The sequence below is a fragment of the Nerophis lumbriciformis genome, linkage group LG09 (genome assembly GCF_033978685.3).
Source record: "Nerophis lumbriciformis linkage group LG09, RoL_Nlum_v2.1, whole genome shotgun sequence".
NCBI lineage: Eukaryota > Metazoa > Chordata > Actinopteri > Syngnathiformes > Syngnathidae > Nerophis > Nerophis lumbriciformis.
Window position 1 is genome coordinate 14140736 of NC_084556.2, and position 13282 is coordinate 14154017.

General features: G+C 40.9%; 1 protein-coding gene across 2 annotated transcripts in view; it reads right to left on the reverse strand.

Annotated features, from left to right (window-relative positions):
• gabra1 (gamma-aminobutyric acid type A receptor subunit alpha1) overlaps nucleotides 1–13282 on the reverse strand; it is a 78954-nt gene that overhangs the window by 40351 nt on the left and 25321 nt on the right. For both annotated transcript variants that reach the window (XM_061962527.2, XM_061962528.2), the window contains exons 5-6: nucleotides 12669–12889; nucleotides 9246–9328 (exon numbers count right to left, since the gene is read on the reverse strand). In XM_061962527.2, the coding sequence (XP_061818511.1) occupies nucleotides 9246–9328; nucleotides 12669–12889 (304 nt within the window). The remainder of the gene's footprint in view (nucleotides 1–9245; nucleotides 9329–12668; nucleotides 12890–13282) is intronic.

A 13282-nucleotide genomic window follows, 5' to 3' on the forward strand; every position in this document is an offset into this window, starting at 1 on the left:
CGCCCCGAGATCGGTAGGTCGTGAGTTCAAACCCCGGCCGAGTCATACCAAAGACTATAAAAATGGGACCCACTGCCTCCCTGCTTGGCACTCAGCATCGAGGGTTGGAATTGGGCGTTAAATCACCAAAATGATTCCCGAGCGCGGCTACCGCTGCTACTCACTGCTCCCCTCACCTCCCAGGTGGTGGAACAAGGGGAGGGGCCGAATGCAGAGAGTAATTTCACCACACTTAGTGTGTGTGTGACTATCAGTGGTACTTTAACTTTAACTTTAACTTTACGAGTTTCATGCCGCCAATTATTCTAAGTCTGTTCAACTGCGATACCAAAGAAGACGACTTCAGGAGTTTTAATGCGCAGGAGGAAGAGGAGGAAAAAAGCGTTGAATTACTTTTCTGGTAGGCTTTTGTGTGATGTGTTACAGGCGCAGCCTTTGGTTAAAGTTGTGAATAAATCCAAGCACCTATAAACATGTGTATATACCGTATTTTTCGGAGTATAAGTCGCACCGGAGTATAAGTCGCACCTGTCGAAAATGCATAATAAAGAAGGAAAAAAACATATATAAGTCGCACTGGAGCCCGGCCAAACTGAAAAAAACTGCGACTTATAGTCCGAAAAATACGGTACCACGCATCTGGAAAGTATTCACTTTTTCCACACTTTATTATGTTGCAACCTAATTCCAAAATGGAATGAATTCATTTTTGTCCTCAACATTCTACATACAAAACAAGAGATGTTTGATAATATCGGCCTGCCGATATTATCGGCCGATAAATGCGTTAAAATGTAATATCGGATATTATCGGTATCGTTTTTTTTTTATCGGTATCGTTTTTATTTTAATTTTTAATTTTATTTTTTTATTATTAAATCAACATAAAAAACACAAGATACACTTACAATTAGTGCACCTACCCAAAAAACCTCCCTCCCCATTTACACACATTCACACTCATTCACACAAAAGGGTTGTTTTCTTTCTGTTATTAATATTCTGGTTCCTACATTATATATCAATATATATCAATACAGTCTGCAAGGGATACAGTCCGTAAGCACACATGATTGTGCGTGCTGCTGGTCCACTAATAGTACTAACCTTTAACAGTTAATTTTACTCATTTTCATTAATTACTAGTTTCTATGTAACTGTTTTTATTTTGTTTTACTTTCTTTTTTATTCAAGAAAATGTTTTTAATTTATTTATCTTATTTTATAAACATTTTTAAAAAGTACCTTATCTTCACCATACCTGGTTGTCCAAATTAGGCATAATAATGTGTTAATTCCACTACTGCATATATCGGTTGATATCGGTATCGGTAATTAAAGAGTTGGACAATATCGGAATATCGATATCGGCAAAAAGCCATTATCGGACATCCCTATACAAAACCCTATCATGACAATGAGGAAAAGCCTTTTTAGGTATTTTTTTTCAAATTTCTTAAATATAAAAAAAACTGAGAAATCACATAAGCGTTCACAACCTTTTCCATGGAGCTCAAAAATGAGCTCAGGAGCATCCTGTTTCAACTGATCATTCTTGAGATGTTCCAACAGCTTCATTCTTCTGAAAGTATGTCCCTCAGAAGAATTGAGCTGGAAAGCTCCATGTCCATGTCATGTTGTTCCTCTCAAAATGGGTCTAAATTTATTACATGATGTCGTGTCACATCGTGTCATCTTCCAACTTCACAAGGAACACAAACACACACCACCATCCCAACAGGACGACGTGACCTTAAATGAGCCAAGTCAGTGTTTTCTCGCCTGTGGCCAGCCAACCTGTCAAGACTGCAGTGTGGCTCGACCACTGCTGGGGAAAGGACGACTCTCTGTTGCAGACTGCAGCAGAAGGCAGAGAGCTAAACACTGAAATATTTAGGGAGTGAATTCAATTTAAAGAGGAGATGGTTGCGGTGTTCGAGTGTCGGCTGAGGACGGGTGGCCCGGCTTGTGCTGCGCAGCTGTCTAACAAATGGCAATACCGGTATTGCTCCACTTGGCTCTCATTTGCTACCCTTGTCTCGTAGCTCCATCGTTCCAACGCTAGTTGATGCAAGGTGTGCGGCCTATATAGCTGTCAGGGGTGAGCAGCTGGTGTGGCGCTCTGGAAATTTGTCAATGCTCACTGCCTAAGATAAATGCAGGTCCGCCGGTCCCTTGCCTGCCAGGGTCTGGCGGGGACTCGCATGGCCTGGCAGGGTCGAAGGAGGCCGGAGGTGGTCTTAGCGGACAGTTCCTCCGGGAGAACATCTGTTACCATGTTGTCATGCCTTATCCGTCATGCTTCCGGTTGGATAAAGTGTGTGTGTGTGTGTGTATGACGTCATGAAATGTCAGCGACTCATCCATTTTTTCTTTCTTTGGTCACCAGCTGGAGCCTATCTCAGCTAACATTTGTGTTGAGTCCCAGTCCCTCTAGGTCAGGGGTGTCAAACTCAAATACAGAGTGGGCCAAAATTTAAAACTGAACAAAGCCGCGGGCCAAGGTTGAACAAATTAACCTTTTTGATAGGGACCCAAACAAGTTTTGCATTGAATATTGACCAAGCAAGGCTTATATAACTTTATAGTGACATGCAAAATCGAGTTTCAAAACATAATAATAATAATTAAAAAATATCAATGGCATATCAAATACAATTTAAATAAAAATGTAATGCCTCTTTTCTATTTGCAGCCTTCTGAGATAAATATCAACATGAACTTTTTCTACAGGCTATTAAATTAGAAAATAAAATAACAATGAATAAACCAACCATTCAGGACTTTAAACTGCTCAGTTTGCAACACACTGATCTAATCTGATGTGCCCAAGCCAGATACCTGCCATCTTTTCTTGGATGCTAGTTCATTAATGTCGGGGCTCAGGCTTTGAGCTGAGGCAACCTTCATTATCGAACAAAGTTGTTCATCAGTCATCATACCTCGTAGTCCACAGTCTTGGGGGCGTGCTTTAAAGGCACTGCGTTTATCGTCCTCCACGAGCTGTCGTCACGTCTGCTTTTCATCCATTCCAACAACGTGCCGGCCCCATCACATAATACGTGTGACTGAAGTCGCACATATTATGTGACTGGGCCGGCATTCGTTGGACTGCGTGAAAAGCGGACGTGATGATTTTTGGGAGGGGCACTGAAAATTGAGAGTCTCCTGGGAGGGTTGGCAAGTATGACAATTAGCGGTGAATGCGGTGTTACCGCGGCACCGCCGCTGAATATAATCGGCGGGCCAGCTCTAGTGTTAATTTGATATCACCTCAAGGGCCAAGTGAAGTTACACGGGGGGCCAAATTTGGCCCAGGGGCCAGAGTTTGACACCCATGCTTTAGGTCATGGTATTTTAAAAGTGTAGTTCAGTTCTCTGCAGGTATAGCTCGAGGGTCATCTCTTGTGTTTTCCCAAAAGGGAAGAGTCAGTACAATCGCTGACCGGCAACTACAGGAAAACAAAAATGCAACAACACGGCGAGTGAACACATCGAAAGTATGGGAGCATTCCACTTTAAATGCGTCAAAGACTCAAATAACTCACGCAGTTTACAAAGCGGACCTTGCATTTCATGTGAAGTGAAGTGAATTATATTTATATGGCACTTTTCTCTAGTGACCCAAAGCACTTTACATAGTGAAACCCAATATCCAAGTTACATTTAAACCAGTGTGGGGGGAACTGGGAGCAGGTGGGTAAAGTGTCTTGCCCAAGGACACAACGGCAGCAACTAGGATGGCGGAAGCGGGGATCGAACCTGGAACCCTCAAGTTGCTGGCACGGCCGCTCTACCAACCGAGCTATACCGCCCCATGTTAGTACGTCGGTGGTGCACAAACAAAAAAGACGCAGTCGTATGAAAAAATATCTTAAACTATAATTTCAGCCAAAGTCTGTAAGCTAAACTTTGTTTATATACCTGCATGCAGCTTTCTAAACACATCATCATCACAAATTGCACTTCTCTTTCTGAGAAAGCTAGATAGTTTTGATGTTGTCTTGTTTGTTTGGCTGTCATTCATTTACGTTACAATACTATTCTTTATTTTTATCAGCACCTTTCTTGTCCTTGCATTTAAGTCATCTAGTAGGTATTTTTATTTTAGTAGCAGCCTAACGAGCAGCACATTTCATAAATAAATATTTCTGAATGAAGAAGTCATATTTATTGTCTTAATTGATAATTAGCACATGCCTAAAAATATCTCAGATGAATTTAAAAGTGATAGGTTAAATTCGAGCCACTGAATTAGTCGATTAATTGTTAAGATAGTCGATGATTAGTCAACGATCAAAATAGCCGTTACTTGTCGCCCTAATCTAATTATTGGATGCCGTGTTGCTGTGTAAAAGTTCACATATCAGTCTTTTGAGCGTTGTGAAAAGAGCACATGCAAGTGCAGAAGTGTCTTAAAGGGGACATATTATACAAAACCAACATTTCTTACCTATTGCTACCTGTTTTTGTATATTTAGGATCTGCGTAAATCCCGAAATTTTTTAATCAAACAAGTCATTGCGGAGATATTTTTAAAACAGTCTTGCCCTCCTCCATAATTCCGTGAAACGAGCTGTTTGGAATGTGCACAATTTATGACGTTTTTCCCATCGGTGACGCCAGCGGACATAATCGTATATATTAGAAATTTACCCAAAGTGCCTTGCACGTATCCGCCATTGTATTCTGATGCTGTAGTCCAAAAGCTCCTGATATTTCTCTATCCTCTTGTTGTGGGGCAGACTGGCTCGTACATGCACATGCAGCCTCCACTGTTGCCTTTTATAATACTAAATAGCATAAAGTTCTAACTTGTATCCGTCGGTAAACTCCCTATGAAAAAAACAAAATAACAAAGATGACGGGGAGAAGACGCAGTCGAAGTGGAGGAATGTAAATAAGATCGCCCATTTTGACCAAAGAACCGGTCCGTGGATCGATTGGTACCGGGCCGCACAAGAAAAAAAAAAAAAAAAAAAAAAAAAAATACAAATTATTTTTATTTATTTTTTTTTAAAATTAAATCAACATAAAAAACACTAGATACACTTACAATTAGTGCACCAACCCAAAAAACCTGTTGTTATTAATATTTCTGGTTCCTACATTATATATCAATACAGATCAATACAGTCTGCAGGGATACAGTCCGTAAGCACGCATGATTGTATTTTTTTGTGACAAAAAAATAATTTAAAAAAATACCATGACATACCCCCCGGTCTGTGGGACAAATTTTCAAGATTTACAAAAAGATTGGGGACCACTGATGTAGACCACAACGAAGTGTTTTAAAGGTAGGGTCATAAGCAGGGGCGCCGAAAAGGGGGGGTAAAGGAGACGGATTCTAGGGGCCCATGATAGAGGGGGGCCCAGAGAGGCCCCTAATGATGATGAAATTATAGTACAGAAAAAATAATGACACTGTGTTGGGGGCCCTGTAAAGATACTTTTCATGGGGCCCAAAATCCCTAGCGGTGCCCCTGGTCATAAGACCCCTTTAAGCCTCCTGCACTCTCACTCTTCTGTGAGTACAACATTAATACAGTATTTTAAAGTCGGCGATTTAAAGTCTACCAATTTTGGTTGTATTAACGGGTATTATAGTGGCTGTGTGAAATGGAATAGCAGGACCCCATAGAGAGACCAATTTTTGCTATAGGCAATGTGGGCGACATTTGTATTTTTTATTATCCTTTTTATTTAGAGTTCCCAGTACAAATAGAACGCCCCATAAAAGTCCGGACTGCAAATGATTTGTGCATGCGCGAAACGCATCAATTCCCGTCCTGTGAGGGTCTTTGAGTGCTTTGGAACAGGGGAGGGGCTCATGGCAGCACCCTGCTTTGTGCTTTCAGCTCAAAGTCTCCAAAAGACAAAAAAGCCTGCAATAACACAAATAAAAATTGCTATATTTGTTGCTAGTAGCTGTTTACAAAAAAAAAAAAGTTGCCGAATTGGCAAATCTGGAATTTCAAGAGGCAACTTGGCAAGATGGAGGGGGGTGTGCATAATCTGATCCCAGGCCAGTGAGGCCAAAGAACACAAACTGCTTCCAAATACATTGTATTTCATCCCTAAATTAAATATAGACCTATGTGAAAAATGAAATTAAAAAAGCAATATGCAGTCATCAACTAACATGACCAACAGTGAAGCTTATTAAAACGTACTTGAGATCCTCGATGTCACAGGAGCTTCTCTCTGGACTTGCCATAATCAAACAACATCAATCGTACAGTTGCACAACAGATTTGGTATGGCGATCCAACTGATGATTTCCCATCAAAGAAGGCAGTAAAAGCCAAGTTCAAGATTGCACTTCACACCTGTTGTTAATGTTAATGCCAGTTGTGAACAGGGTGGAAAACACGGGTTGAAAAATTTGCTACAGCCTGAGCACTAAATTCATATTTTGTTAATTATCCGCTGTTTCTCTATGTACAAAACTGGTGTGCTATCATAACTGGAACTTTTCAGAGGTTATTAGGATGATGCAAAACTCGTGAGCAAAATTAGAAATTGTTTACTGCAGGAATGTTTTTTATGCTCCAAAGAGTTTTTGTTTTTTTTGTTAAAGGGGGACATTATCACAATTTCAGAAGGGTTAAAACCATTAAAAATCAGTTCCCAGTGGCTTATTTTATTTTTCGAAGTTTTTTTCAAAATTTTACCCATCATGCAATATCCCTAAAAAAAGCTTCAAAGTGCCTGATTTTAACCATCGTTATATACACCCGTCCATTTTCCTGTGACGTCACATAGTGATGCCAATACAAACAAACAAGGCGGATAGAACAGCAAGGTATAGCGACATTAGCTCGGATTCAGACTCGGATTTCAGCGGCTTAAGCGAAATTGAAGAAGAAACTGAAGCTATTGAGCCATATCAGTTTGAATCGTATGCAAGCGAAACCGACGAAAACGACACGACAGCCAGCGACACGGGAGAAAGCGAGGACGAATTCGGCGATCGCCTTCTAACCAACGATTGGTATGTGTTTGTTTTTAAGTGTTGTAATGTTTTTAAGCTAAATTATTGGTAAACACAGTTTATGTATAATAATTTACGTAAAACCACTAGTATTGAATAATGTTTTCATCAATTAATATATTCTGTAGACATACCCTCATCCGCTCTCTTTTCCTGAAAGATGATCTGTCCAGTTTTGGAGTTGATGTCAGCAGGCCAGGGAAGCTAGGGTCAATATTCTTCTCTTGATCATCTTCGGTGGCATAAGGGACGGTAGAAGCGGTGTGAGCTAAGACATCCAGGGGGTTTAGCTCGCTTGTCTGCGGGAACAAACTGCCGCCATTGCTTGCCGTGCTACCGAGGTCCTTTGTCCCTGAATAGCTCACACACTCCGGCAGATTCAATGGGGGTCTGGCGGCAGATTTCTTTGACTTTATCGTTGGAAATGCATCTGCTTTGAGTGTCGCAGGATATCCACACATTCTTGCCATCTCTGTCGTAGCATAGCTTTCGTCGGTAAAGTGTGCGGAACAAACGACTGACCATTTTCGTCGGCTTTCCCCACACCCTCGTATTTTGAACACATTTCGTCCAATTTCTTGCCACTTCCGCATCTTTGGGCCACTGGTGCAACTTGAATCCGTCCCTGTTCGTGTTGTTACACCCTCCGACAACACACCGACGAGGCATGATGTCTCCATGGTACGGAAAACAGTCGAAAAAACGGAAAATAACAGAGCTGATTTGATTCGGTGTTTGTAATGTGTTTGAGAAAATGGCGGATTGCTTCCCGATGTGACGTCACGTTGTGAGGTCATCGCTCCGAGAGCGAATAATAGAAAGGCGTTTAATTTGCCAAAATTCACCCATTTAGAGTTCGGAAATCGGTTAAAAAAATATATGGTCTTTTTTCTGCAACATCAAGGTATATATTGACGCTTACATAGGTCTGGTGATAATGTTCCCCTTTAACTTTCTTCATGGATTTCTCAAGCACGGTTATTAGATCCTGTGATGAAGGATTTAAAAACTGTGTTTCATTTATATCACATTTCTTTATCTTGTTTTTTTTTTGCTGTTCTTGCTACCTTTTTGTATTCAAGATTATATAATAAAATAATACAATACAATATAGTATATTGTGGTGTTGGTGGTGGCGGAATAGGGCAAGAGATGGTTCGCCCAGGGCGTAAATCTAGCCAGGACCGCCTCTGACGCCGTAGCAGGGGTAAGATGAAATCGATTGCCAGTGTCTGCCAAGTGTAAGTCACAGTTGAAGCTTGCATGTTTTGTAATGATCTGATTGCGGGATTGCTATGTAAAAAGACGGACATTTTAACCTTCTTTGTCTTCTGTGTAAAAAGGCACAGACGATAAAAGGCTATAATTTCTCCCAAGGCTCTGAAGTGACGATTTTGCAGGCTCTGTGTGTGAGGACTCCTTTCATACTGCCGATCATGGCCGCGACATTTTCTTCCGTCGCTGTTCCGTGTAAACAACACAGACACAGAATGGATAGACAAAGTCAACCTAGTAACCGAATTCAGAGGTATGTCCAAGGTTGTTCTCATTCATCCAGGTCATTGTGTACTCAAGGCATTCGATTGATTTCAACTTGACTCTTCAGTTTGTCCTAGAAGACGTTTCACCTCTGATCCGAGCAGGCTTCATTATTTTTTGAACGGATTTCATTTAGATTGGTCAGATCTAGTCTAACCACTTAGATTGGTCAGATCTGAGCATAAAATAATGAAGCAAAGCATCTTGTATGACAAACTGAACAGTCAGTTGCGATCGATTATATGCTCTTAGAACTTTCTAGAAATGTCAGAGCCGTAACAGAGTCCGGGTTACAACTTTGAGTATTGGTATTTGCAATTCCAGGACGGGATTGTGCGGTTCTGCACCCAAGACTCACTCCCTCAGCCCTCTTGTGTTGATTTTGTCTATCGAATCTTAATTAGTGCTGCGTCTAAACCTCAAATTGGACTCTCGGCAGACTTTAAGGGCATCTTGTTTGGCCTGTTCACAAAATATTATAGAAACTGCTTTTGTAGTGGTAAATTGTAACATCGTCATACTAAATAGAATAATATAACGTATTCACCTTAAGTTGTAGTTCTGCACAAATGTGTCATTCGTTTATCTGACGATGCAAAGTTTAAACCTCAAACATGTCACACATCGACTCTTTTTAGCATAAAAATGCAGTTCAAAAGCTATTAAATTGTGCTAAGACCAGGCTTGTGTGTCTCTGGAGAGAACTTACAGCTGCCAAACTTGAGTGGGCAGGCATGAGCATCCATGGGGAAGTCTTCAAGGTGCATGGGACATTCTGCTCTCACAGTCAGCCTACAGTCATCACAAAAAGACACAAAGACATCATTTTTAAAAAAAACAATAACGTCGCTGAAAAGGAGAACATGTGCTGTTTCCGGCCTATCAGAGCTAAACACTGTCAAACCGCGTCCTCTTCCTGCTCGTAAGCACGGAAAGGTTTGCCTGATCTGCGGGCCTCTATTTTCCGACAGCTTGTTGGAAAAACAGCAAGTCAGGCCACCCGTGGCACACTAATCTTCCATCCGTCCACTCATCTCGCTCATCTGTGACAGCGACACGAGCTACCCCTCCCCCGGCCACTGAACACGAGAAATAAATGTCTTACAATCCCCGCACAGCACACCGCGGACTTGCGTAGCTATGTAAGCTTGGCTGATTTCATCGACTCCTGACATTTGCTGTGTGAACTCCAACCACGGTTACAAATAACGTCAGAGTTGAATTATTTTATACATCAGGGGTCTCCAACTTCCATGACTACTGGAGCTACTTTGACAAATATAAAGAGGCGAGGTAGTTGTGTTTTATTTGAATTACTGGCAACAGTTCAATTGTAAAGTCGTCCCTCGCCACGTCGCACTTCAAATATTACGGTTTCACTATATCAAATATTTTCTCCATATTTTTAGTTAAATGAAGTGTTAAATTACAGTTGGAAGGGGATTTATACAACCCCATTTGTCGCTGTTTACCTGACGCAAGAAGCGTGACGAATTGGGGGTGTACACGAACAACTTTAGCCGCCAGACAGGAAAAGTGTTGAATGTCTTAAAATGTGTTTTGTAGCAATTCCAACTTTGACCACAGCATAATTTGCTATATGGAGTCGTGCTTTCCATAATTTTCTGCAGACTGCATTGCAGAATGATTAACGCCCCCACCCAGGAATGGGGCCATATGAATACCTTCCCTATACATACACATATATATATATATATATATATATATATATATGTGTATATATAATCTATTTGTTGTTGTTGTTGTTTTTTAAAGATAAAGCTTTGTGCTGTTATTATTGGCCAATGTCAACATTTTGTTTTTTCCCATTGTGCTTCTTCCTGTTTTCCCAATTTTTGCTGGTGTTTTTTTATTTTGTAATGTGCCTAGGGCCAATGACAGTGGAGTCACAGGGCACAGATTGTCCCCTGTGCCACACTTTGGGCACCCCAAATGTATAAGCTAACTGTTTATGGTCACACTATTACTAATACAATAGTACATTTGTTCATCCTATGGTCACATGTGGGACACGAGTCAGCTTATGTCAGCGGCGAAAGTATTAAAATCAGCTGTTCTTCTGGGTTCTTCTGTGTGATAAAGAGGAGATAAACGGGGAAGTCCTTTTTTGGCTTGTTTTATTATACATTACTGCATTTGCACATGTCATTGTTTACTTTTGTATGCACAATAAATCTGTACTTTGGAACAATGTTCACGGACTCTAGTATTTGGCTTGTTAGCTTCCCGTTGCAGGTGAGCGATGATGGTCATGGACTCGTGGTTGAGGAAACAGTCACCATTAATGTTTATGGTCACACCATTCCTAATACAATAGTACATTTGTTCATCCTATGGTCACATGTGGTACACAAGTCAGCTTACATCAGCGGCAAAAGTATTAAAATCAGCTGTTCACCTGGCGGGTTTTCTCCTGTATAATGAAGAGGGGATAAACGGGGAAGTCCTTCTCTAGCTTGTTTTATTATATTTTACTGCATTTACACACGTCATTGTTTACTTTTGTATGCACAATAAATCAACAATGAATCCCTACTTCGGAACAATGTTCACGGACTCTAGTATTTGCCTTGTTAGCTTCCCGTCGCAGGTGAGCGATGATGGTCATGGACTAGTGGTTGAGGAAACAGTCACCATTAATGTTTATGGTCACACCATTCCTAATACAATAGTACATTTGTTCATCCTATGGTCACATGTGGTACACAAGTCAGCTTACATCAGCGGCAAAAGTATTAAAATCAGCTGTTCACCTGGCGGGTTTTCTCCTGTATAATGAAGAGGGGATAAACGGGGAAGTCCTTCTCTAGCTTGTTTTATTATATTTTACTGCATTTACACACGTCATTGTTTACTTTTGTATGCACAATAAATCAACAATGAATCCCTACTTCGGAACAATGTTCACGGACTCTAGTATTTGCCTTGTTAGCTTCCCGTCGCAGGTGAGCGATGATGGTCATGGACTAGTGGTTGAGGAAACAGTCACCATTAATGTTTATGGTCACACCATTCCTAATACAATAGTACATTTGTTCATCCTATGGTCACATGTGGTACACAAGTCAGCTTACATCAGCGGCAAAAGTATTAAAATCAGCTGTTCACCTGGCGGGTTTTCTCCTGTATAATGAAGAGGGGATAAACGGGGAAGTCCTTCTCTAGCTTGTTTTATTATATTTTACTGCATTTACACAGGTCATTGTTTACTTTTGTATGCACAATAAATCAACAATGAATCCGTACTTCGGAACAATGTTCACGGACTCTAGTATTTGCCTTGTTAGCTTCCCGTCGCAGGTGAGCGATGATGGTCATGGAATCGTGTTTGAGGAAAGAGTTGTTTGATGTTGGATTCTAGAAAATGTCTGATACGTTTCAACAGTCACCCTTAATTTATTGTTGCAGCTCGATGATTTGTGTGCACGTCATGCCATGCGCGTTTGCGAGACGAGCGGGTGTGTGTAGCCGCACTTGGGGGTGTCGCTGGGGTCTGCTGATCACTCTACAAGTGATGTCATATTATTTATTTTTTTTAATAATATTTCCACGTTCAACCGGTCGGGTCTCAAAGATAGACTAATCGATCGTGATCAATGGGTTGGCGACCCCTGTATTACAGTGTAGTACTAGTCCTATTTCCTATCATAATATTGTAGCAATCAATAAAGATATTAACCAGGCAGCATTTCCTTTTCCAGGTTAAACTTTTAGGAATTGTCAGAAATGGGATACAAAATAAAAAATAAAATAGAGTAGACTTTGTACTACATTAGCGCACATTGACGTTACAAGGTTCAATTTGTTAGTGTGTATGCTCGCCATACCACCTCCACCCACAGAGACAAAGACAGTGGATGACTGATAAAAGAGTTCACTCCGTTTATTTCATTCTGCTATAGACAGCTCAAAAATGTGCTGGCAGGTATCGATGAAACTTCCCGGAAACGGGATAAGGAACAAGTGAATAGATTTTAGAGGAGATTCGGATCACTCTCTGGATTATTTTTATTTAATTTCTTTAAGGAATGTTTTTATCACATTTGAATGCTTCATCCCCGGTATTGACCAGTAAATGGAATAAACACAAACTCCATATATGGTGAAGTACCTCATGGTGTAGAGCAGCGTGCCTTCCTCTGTGATCCGCAGTAGTTTGTTGGGCATGGTCATGTTGTGGGCGACTGACTTCTTGCCGTTATGGAAGAAAGTATCAGGTGTCCAGATCTTGCTGGCCATCAAGTTGTTGAGACGCAGCACGGCCATGGGACCTTTGAACTTTAACCTCTCGTCCTTCCAGCTCTGTCTGAAGAACACGTCAATGGTGTACTCCTACAATGTGGATAAAGGGTCACATGGTTCAACCTTAGCTTTTTGATACCCACCTTGTTTCTTTTTCTACTGTATTTTCTTCATGTCCGTTTTCGCCGCCCTTCTTCCTCGTGTCACTTTGATTTTTATACGGCAGCCTCGGCCTACTTTTCCCTGCTGGTAGCTGTCTCTTCACGTTAGTAGATGGAGGTGCACGATTCTCTGCATGGCTTGCTTTATAAGACACTGACTGCTTTGTTATTTTCACTAAGAATGCCCCTTTTCCTTAATAACCGTAATTTGTTCCATGCATTGCATGACAGATCAACTTCTGGTCATAGGATTCATCGTAAGGTGAAAAAATTAACATGAGCTAATTTTTCTCAGCAAATGCAAATTGACTCAAAAAGGAAG